Source organism: Brachyhypopomus gauderio, chromosome 4 (genome assembly GCF_052324685.1).
Source record: "Brachyhypopomus gauderio isolate BG-103 chromosome 4, BGAUD_0.2, whole genome shotgun sequence".
In the NCBI taxonomy this organism is placed as follows: domain Eukaryota; kingdom Metazoa; phylum Chordata; class Actinopteri; order Gymnotiformes; family Hypopomidae; genus Brachyhypopomus; species Brachyhypopomus gauderio.
The window spans coordinates 9,219,712-9,228,555 of record NC_135214.1 but is presented as its reverse complement, the minus strand read 5'-3'; the positions used below and the strand labels follow the sequence as shown (position 1 = coordinate 9,228,555).

Below are 8,844 nucleotides of genomic sequence, written 5' to 3'. Positions count from 1 at the left end.
AACGCTTCTAGCCTCGGATCGGTGCCCTTATGAAGAGGCTTTGGGAAAGGCAACTAAATGTAGCTGTTAGATTACTCGGCAGAACTGTCAACGCATTGGACATAACCTGTTAATTACGAGATAAGCTATTTAATCATCAGCCCTTGGTCTCTGATCATTTGCTAAGTTTTATTTTCCTTTAAGTTTGCATTTGACTAGTGACCAAGCAAGTATAGTCAACTTAGTGCAGTAATCTTTAAATTGCTTGAACATTTGAAAGTATTTTATTTCTTATTACACACTATGAAACAGTTACATTTCTGTTTCTGTGTTTTAGTAGTTTCTGTTTTTTGTGTTTGAATACTTTACAATAAAACACAATATTTACGACGCTTTTATTGTGTTGCATTTAGTGGTAACTGTCTTTACGTTTTTGCTTATCCGTGCCTAACGCATATGGCAATAATTTTGGTGTCAGACTGGAGGACGTTCCTCTGCATTAATCCAATTCGTGTACAAGGATGTGTATGAGAGGACGTTAGGCCTGTCAAAGATATCTACCAGTTTAGTGGATCAATTAATAATTGAACAATGGGGGAATAAACTATAACAGGAATGTGTTTTTCCAGATGAAAGCTGCTTGCGTGTAGCCTACAAGTCACATTCACGGAATATCATTATTTTACATGGGTCTACTTTGTAACTTTGTAGATTGCCAAACATTTTGCAAAGTACCCCAAAGCTCGGAACGCAGCTAATTCCTTATTGAATCAAGTAGCGCGATGAGGGACTTATTTTTAACAATAAAAAGGCATGGGATTCATAAATCGTATTAAGTGCTTACACAAGCATGCTTGCATAAACAATAATTAGGCGTTACAGTAGATATAGCAGGTCTACACCTATTAGGCCAATTCTAATAATACGTTATCTTGATAAACTATTGTAATATCTAAAAAAAAAAGAAGAAAGCAAAGGAAAATAAACATACTTAAAACACTGTTTAATTGTATCTCCAGATGATCTGCAGAAGGTAATGGGACGTCTGAGTTCGCCCTCACTTGTAACGCCCTGACTGACAACATCATCTGGTCGTCTCACACAGACGAAGGGACGTTGCAGGTCCATATATGGCCACTGTGAATCAAATCGGATATTGGTGCAACTCTTATTATTGTCCTACGCAGTAACCCCCGCCACCGCTTAGATTAAATTGCACAGTGTTATCAAAGCATAATGCATTTTCTTTTTTAAAACGTCTCTATATAATTCTACCGCGTCGACGAAATAAACAAATTATTAGAGTAATCATTTAAGAACACGCGTTTGTTTCTGTAGACCTTTCATCCAGTCGGAGCAAAATTACGTCCGGTCCTTCTATTTCCGTCTGGGAACAGGCAGAGCGTGATTTAACGGAGAGAGCGATTCAATAAACAGAAATGCAGGTTTGTCTTAATATTTTATGCTTGTTTTTCGGTAATTCAGAGATTAATGATGCCACTTCGGACTGAACAGCCAACTGTTTTAAACACGGACATGGTTAGGAAACATGGTTTAGTAATAATTGAGTTAGGTAGCTAGGTTAACGTGATCACTAAATAAGGATTTCACTGCTTTGAATATGGAATTTACCCCCCAACACACGCAGTAGATGTAGATAACTAACTGGCTAACGAACTATTTGTACCTGGTTTGTTGTGTAGTCTCGCGTACTGTATTATTTCGGGACCTTTAACACAGATTTTGAGGAAATGGCTTCATATGGAACAATTTATCACAAGTTAGCAAATAACAATTCCTCTATGTAACTAATTTATACATTGTCTTGATTCAAGGACCCGAACGAAGATACCGAGTGGAATGATATTCTCAGGAAAAAAGGTATCCTCCCTCCTAAAGAGACTCCGAAGGAGGACGACGAAGAGGAGCAGATTATTCACCAGCAGTCCATTGGTAAGATTCTTCGAATGTCCAGAAAACGATATGAATTGAGTGTGGAGTGACCACAAGCTCATAATTCTTTGCATATTACATGTAATTTATTTAAAGGCCTTTCTGTTATGAAGTGATGTTTCAGATCGTCCAGACATTGATTCCCAGAGATGTGATCAGTGGAGCAGTAGATTCTGTTAAACTTGATTTAACCTTGAGTGGTTTGTTGTAGAACTTGTCTGATTCATCTGTCTCCATTGTTCTCTGTAGTGAAGACCTATGAGAATATGACCCTGGAGGAGCTAGAGGAGAATGAAGATGAGTTCAGTGAAGAGGATGAGGCTGCCATAGAGTTGTACAGGTGGGTTCTGCCTGGAACTGCTAAAATCTCATGCTTAACATACTGTTAAAGACATTATAATGCCAGCTTCCACCACATTTACAACCCCTCTTCATCAGTAAAATTAATGCAAGCAATATCTGATTTATTCTGTATTAAAGATTTGCTATTCTGGTTCCCAGGCAGAAGAGGCTTGCAGAGTGGAAAGCCAAACAGATAAAAAATGTGTTTGGTGAGGTGAACGAAATTTCAGGTCAGGACTACATTCACGAGGTGAACAAGGCCGGCAATGGAATCTGGGTGGTCCTGCACCTCTACAAACAAGGGTGAGGGCATGAATGAGCATATATGTATGTGTCATCAAGCATATAATTGATAACTTGGAGAAAAGTTTGATACATATAATCTATTTTTAATATATAGTATAGGATTAATAATAATGATCAGGCGGATAATCTTTATTTTCTCAGCATTCCATTGTGCACACTGATAAACCAGCACCTCTCGGAGTTGGCACGAAAGTTCCCACAAACCAAATTCCTGAAGTCCATCTCAACAACATGCATCGCCAACTACCCAGACAGGAATCTACCTACTGTGTTTGTCTACTACGAGGGAGAGATGAAGGCCCAGTTCATTGGCCCTCTGGTTTTTGGAGGCATGAATCTCAAGTGTGATGGTACATATGTTGTAAACATTTTTATGATTTTTCTAAAAATGCTTTCTTTCTAGAAAAGTAAAGGTTGAAATGAACTGAAGGATGCATTTCAGATCAAGCTTTGGGGAATTTTCTTTCCCAAGACCATTTATCAAGAACATGCTTGTATCAAGAACATCAAATTTTCAAGAACATGCTTGTATAGTACTTATGTACTCCTTCCTTTAAATAAATTCTTTATTTTTACATGGCAAATAAATTGATCTCATAGGCTGGGATTGCTAGTTGTGATTCTGGTGTGCATGTGGGTTTGTGTGTGTGTGTAATCTTTCTGCTGCCGTCATGTTTATCAGAGCTGGAGTGGCGCCTGGCAGAGGCAGGTGCTGTGAAGACGGACCTGGAGGAAAACCCACGGAAGCAGATCCAGGATCAGATGCTGTCATCCATCAGGTGTTCCATGCCCAGTCGCAGAGACAGTGAAGAATCTGACGATGACTGAATCCCTTGTCAAGGGGTGCATTCAGCCAGGACCCACAGCTGGAGTGTGATTCTCCCTTCCAACTCTACCCAACTCCCACCCAGTGTTGTCTGATACATAAGGAGTCATACTTCAGTATGTTACACAACCAAAATGCAGATGCTGACTGCTGACCAGACTCTCTTGAATATAATGCATTATGCACTTCTCATAGTGCTTATGTCCTCTTTACTATATTCAGCCTAATGTTCCCTCTAGTGGTGTTTGTATGAACTGCATTCTGGAAGTAGGCCTGATGAACTTTGCTTGTTCCAGAGATTTTGATTCTATGGTTTAGGTCTGCTAGCTGTTGACATCTACCAGGAAACCATCTAAGAGATAAGTGCTTTATTTATGTCATGTATATATCTATCATTATACATGTTCATCACCTAAACAGCTTTTATAAAAATGTCCTGTTGGTAATTATAAAAATCCTTTGATTTTCTGATACTGTTTGTTCCTTTGTGTCTTTTACTGGTTGTCTGTGTTCAGCTTTGCAAATCTTATAAAGAGGCAGGAGGGCATGTGACCCTATAATTGAAACAAAATGAGGAAACATGAGTCCATCTAGCACAAAATAAAATCTGGTCATCAGCGATCATAATAGGGTTGAGTAATATATTTCTGCAATATGTACCACAGTGTAAGAAAATTACCTGGAAAAGCCATCTCAGATTTATCTAATTATTCTAACAAAGATTTGTAGAGCTATGTGATACTGACAGAAATACTACCTTGAGATGATATCTCTACATATTGGAATGGAATTGCTACACATTTTACAACGCATTTACCTTAGTTGGACTCTGGAAGTTGTGATTCATTTAACATGTGAGTCATAGTCTTGGTAAAAAGTTCCTAAATAACAATGAGGGCATGTGCAGGGCAACCATGTGAGAATGAAAGGCATGTCACTACACACACATCAAAGTTGATTTATTTACAGAGAGCGGTTGTGAATTACAGTACAAATGATCTGAGCTGAGATCAGCCCATCCTTGTTCCTTGTATTGCAGTGTCATGGTTCCACAGAGCATCCAAGGAAAGAACAGAGGACATCTGCACAAAAAGACACTTATGAATAATAACATTGTATGATGATGTGATGTTAATATGTGCATAACAAATTTGATTGTTGCATCTTTTACACAGTTGTTTGTTGATTTTGGTAATGTAAAATACGGGGAAAAAAATGAAGCACACACAGTAAGTACAAATATAATCCACCGTTTTCACCATAAATTTGTCTTAATGATATATGGCACTTGGTAGTGGATGATCAGCTGAAAGCCTTAAGAGTGAGCTGCTAAATCCGGTCTATAAGAAGAGTGAGAGCACCAACATGTGCAGAGCATTGGCTTATGGGGACCACTGAGATTAGCTGGATGACTCTCACCATTCCGCAACATCCATTGTGTTGGTGGAAGCATCACCTACCTCGAACAAGTCTGTCTGAGCGGCTGCAGGTCCCCTTCAGCTTCTCTAAGAGAAAGATGAAGTCACTGACAAGCTTTCACACAGCACTTCAGGTGATTTGAGATCACAACTGTTGCTCACAAATTCATTTTTTAGTGACAGCATACATTTATACAGGTAATCAGTGGTAAGAATATTATGAATACAGCTGTCCTTGGGATAATATAAGCTGATGAGAAATGGACCCAGGCTTACCGAGGATGCCTGCTGTTTCTTCCTGCGCTGTGTAAACTTGGGGGAGAGGCGCATGAGTGGGTGGACAGAGTGAGACTAGAAAAACAATGTGTTGTTCAGCACATGTCCACGGAAAATGTTTCATAGGGCAGTTAACAATTAAGACTTCATGGAAAATGTTTCATAGGGCAGTTAACAATTAAGATTTCTTGGAAGGGTTTTACCTCTCTCTCGACAGAACCAACAGAATTCTGTGCCTTGGAGTAGTGAAACAAAAACTGAAAAAAAAAATTATTTAAAGAGACCATCAATGCCTTGATAACATTTTTACTCTCAAATGGTTAATCAAAAGGTACTAAAAGGCTCATATAACACTCACCCGTTTGAATACATTCTGTATCTGCTCCTGAGTAACAGGAATATCCAAACAGGATTAGACTATGAATGCTTACAATGAGAAACATGCTTATTTACAAGTAATGAGAATGCACACAGACACTGAAAATATATTTCACCTTGTTATGGTCTCGCCAAACAAGTCCACACAAAGTACTCTGAATAGCTGAAGCCTGCAGCAGAGAGATGAACTGTGACTATCATTCAGGTTACAAGGTTAATGGACAGAGGGATAAAAGTGTGAGATTGCCATCTTAGGATGTCATGATAACAGGTTGAAGCTGTGATCTAACTCAATTTAACATAGATTTTACAAAATATCTGGAAACTAAGAGTATTACATTAGATAACCATATATTTAATGTTCTTTTTGTAGCACCAGTTCAGGACAAGTGAAATAACCTTTCTATACACTTGTGAAGTATATGACAATAAACTGAAATTAATTAAACGAACTTTGACCTCTGCCACACAAAGGATTTTCCATGGATTTCATGTTTTACTTTTTAAAGTATGAACAGCAAAAATGATCAGTTATGCCTGTATTACCTGACTATAATCTCCATCATCTTCACATTCTGACAGTGGATAACCTTCTGAAATCATAAATGTAAATTCATGTTGTATTTCAGTAAAGCCTTTTAAAAATCATTTAAAATGTGACTGGAATTACCAAACTGGAATAGTTCTAAAATCGGTCAGATTGAAATCTATGAATAAAGTACAGAAATTATGCGTCATCTAATTAGGAAAATATCTAATTATCCGATTATCATCTAATTCTGAAAATTACAACAAATGTTGATCAAATGTTAACGTTGATGACAAGTCATTTTAAAAGAAAAAAGTTCTGTTCTGAAAACAGCAATTTTATCAAATAAGAAAAAAAAAAAAGTACACTACTTACCAACAGATTTGAAGTAAAAACTGGCGATACACCAGATTACTATATACAGAATGTAAAGTTGTCTGAAAAATATGTCGCCCATCTCCCAAAAGCTCCGACGGTAACGCTCCGTGTAGTTCGTTGTGAGACACTACGCCGATCTGACCTGCTGTCAATTTCAGTAAAAGTTTCCGACCCTTTTGTTCCTTCTGGACTGAGAATTGAAAGCATGCGAACCACAAGCGTAAGTAATGAACACTAGCTATATAAAAACACAATGTCCCACGTAGGTGACCAATCAACGCCAGCAAGCTCCCCACGGTCATCATCCCGACCTCCCGCGCCTTCGCTAAAACCTGTTGAAACAAATGCGTCACGCGTGACAGTGCGGCTGTGAAAAAGTACTAAACCTAAAAAAAATACGACAGAGCAGCTGAATTACGAAGCAAATTTAAGTTGTGGTAAAATGGCTCTATTAGTGGGAAAATAGCGGAGAAAATCAGACGACAGCAGGGAGGCTCAAGTGCCTCTTCTGGAGATTGTTTTGAGTATATTTGTGGATCATTTGTACAGAAAAACAAAACGGTGTAGTAAAAGTTCTTAACCTGGATTTCAGAGAAGCTCTGAAATTTTTTCAATTGGTTTTACTGACCATAGATAAACCAGAAATAATTAAGAATGTATAAGTATGGGTAAGATAAGATAAAATAAGATAATCCTTTATTAATCCCTCAGCGGGGAAATTTGCAAATTGGTACCAAATTGCAGTGAAAGTGTTAATTGTAGCTAAATGTTCGGTGGTCGATGGTTGTTGAAATACGTTAACACCTGTCGAGATTAAGATTAGAAGTGTAGAACCTGTTCCACATATGTAAAAAGGATGTAAGAGCAAAACAGGGTGGTCACCTCCAGTAGGGAAAGGCAGTTATGATCTGGTAGAGCTCTCTGACTTCATTATGAGCTGGAAATTGACTTTATTGTAGGACTCCCATAATACACATTACAGAAGGAAACAGATTGTCCTGTTTTTGAGCAGCAGCCTTAGACAGCTATTTCCAATGGTCTCTTTACACTTAACAACCATGGCCATTTATCCTCACTGTCGCTCTGCGGAGAGAGAGAGAGTATGAACGTGTAAGTGTTTGTGTGTGGTTTGTTGGGGAGTTGGCACAGAGGGAGATTTATAAGGTTAATAACTTCAGCATCGATTAAAACCAAACTATGGGTATTAGCTGAGTGAACTGTGCACAACAAATGACGCCTGCGAAGCGCTAGAAAAACATTACTTTGAGGTTGACTTTCGGGCGTGAAGGTTGTCACAGTTTCTCCCGTAATGTATTGAAGTCAAACAGATGTTTTTGTTGGGTTGTTTTTTTTCTCAACATCTCAGTTTTATTATTTTAGAATAGCACATTTTTTGTTAAGTCTCTTCTAGATGACCATAAAACTGCACATGTAGAATAAATGAAACACTGTGCAACAATCCCATCCTGACTTAAGGCCCTAAAGCAGGTCAGGTCTTCTAAAAAAAAAAAAAATTAAGCAAAATAACAAAAGGTTTTAATATTTTAATTTGTTCTATTTATATTTTGATATATAATCCAGATGTTAGAGAAAGAAGGAAAAATGTTTACTATAGTAAGCAGAACTATGTCTATAGTGTCTATATATATATATATATATATATATATATATATATATATATATATGTATATATATATATATGTCTATATTTCTGTGAATCAGACGTATCTCACAACTTCGTTTTGAGTAATTATAATAATCAGTTATAATCAATTATAATCAGTGTACCTGTACCTGTGAACTACAGGTTGAAAATATATACATATAGAACGAGAAGATAGATGAAGAAAGAATAAGCATTTTAATCTATCAATCATTCCAATCTGATCATAAAATATTACATTTTATGTTTTGAGGGTATGAGGGACATTTTGTATGTTTGTATGTAAGAGTATGTATGAATGTTTGTATATACATGAACATTTGTGAAGAATACTCTCAACTCTACTCTGAGAATTCCATCACTTCATCATTTGGCTGAAATCAATTACACCATAAAACCTCAATATTACCCCCAACAGGCCAATGAAGTGGCAGGCAGGCAAGCCCAGAAGCTTGCTGTGATCTGAGCTGTGCTGCATGACTACTGTCCTGTATTCTGGGAACACATAATGATATGTGATAGTGTCATCCTATTGATGGGAAGTAGATATAGGGTCTCTGCTAGGAAATGAGAGAGTTCAGCATTTTACTGTCAAGGTGTTACGCTGGACTGACTGGCATTAGACTGACTGCTAACTCTCTCACTGTATACATATGATGGCTTAATTCACCCAGTCATGTACTAGTTATATACAACATATGGTACATATTCAGCACATGGTAGAATTTTGTTAACATTTTGTTAAGACTTTGTTGTGTGGTCATGTGCTATTATTTTGAGATATCTTATCAGCACA

General features: G+C 37.4%; 2 protein-coding genes across 5 annotated transcripts; one reads left to right on the top strand and one right to left on the bottom strand.

Moving 5' to 3' along the window:
- The first annotated feature begins 1,260 nt into the window (after positions 1-1,260).
- pdcl3 (phosducin-like 3) lies at positions 1,261-3,879 on the top strand. 2 transcript variants are annotated; one of them, XM_077002032.1, is made up of 6 exons: positions 1,261-1,424; positions 1,815-1,932; positions 2,182-2,272; positions 2,434-2,577; positions 2,722-2,930; positions 3,263-3,879. In XM_077002032.1, exons 1-6 carry the CDS (start codon positions 1,419-1,421, stop codon positions 3,406-3,408), a joined length of 714 nt encoding a protein of 237 aa, XP_076858147.1. In that variant the 5' UTR covers positions 1,261-1,418; the 3' UTR covers positions 3,409-3,879. The 2 variants fall into 2 exon arrangements, with proteins under 2 accessions (XP_076858147.1, XP_076858146.1); XM_077002031.1 differs by lacking the exon at positions 1,261-1,424 and adding an exon at positions 1,459-1,518.
- Positions 3,880-4,340: 461 nt separating this feature from the next.
- nms (neuromedin S) lies at positions 4,341-6,851 on the bottom strand. Of its 3 annotated transcripts, none has more exons than XM_077002034.1 (8): positions 6,383-6,851; positions 6,025-6,071; positions 5,595-5,648; positions 5,459-5,485; positions 5,304-5,357; positions 5,101-5,175; positions 4,867-4,906; positions 4,341-4,488 (listed from the first exon to the last, which is right to left on the bottom strand). In XM_077002034.1, the coding sequence occupies exons 1-8, from the start codon at positions 6,462-6,464 to the stop codon at positions 4,448-4,450; spliced, it is 420 nt and encodes a 139-aa protein (XP_076858149.1). In that variant the 5' UTR covers positions 6,465-6,851; the 3' UTR covers positions 4,341-4,447. The 3 variants fall into 3 exon arrangements, with proteins under 3 accessions (XP_076858149.1, XP_076858148.1, XP_076858150.1); XM_077002033.1 differs by having other exon boundaries at positions 4,867-4,909; positions 6,383-6,850; XM_077002035.1 differs by lacking the exon at positions 4,341-4,488 and having other exon boundaries at positions 4,508-4,911; positions 6,383-6,845.
- Positions 6,852-8,844: the final 1,993 nt, after the last annotated feature.

Bases quoted from the DNA above. Each gene is read 5' to 3' on its own strand.
- pdcl3 (XM_077002031.1), top strand. From the start codon at position 1,471: ATGATGCCACTTCGGACTGAACAGCCAACTGTTTTAAACACGGACATG. The intron at 2,578-2,721 runs GTGAGGGCATGA...TTATTTTCTCAG, and splicing joins CTGCACCTCTACAAACAAGG to CATTCCATTGTGCACACTGA. The intron at 2,931-3,262 runs GTACATATGTTG...CATGTTTATCAG, and splicing joins CATGAATCTCAAGTGTGATG to AGCTGGAGTGGCGCCTGGCA.
- nms (XM_077002033.1), bottom strand. From the start codon at position 6,464: ATGGGCGACATATTTTTCAGACAACTTTACATTCTGTATATAGTAATC. The intron at 5,486-5,594 runs GTGAAATATATT...CCTGTTACTCAG, and splicing joins TTTGGCGAGACCATAACAAG to GAGCAGATACAGAATGTATT. The intron at 5,358-5,458 runs GTGAGTGTTATA...TTTTTTTTTCAG, and splicing joins TACAGAATGTATTCAAACGG to TTTTTGTTTCACTACTCCAA.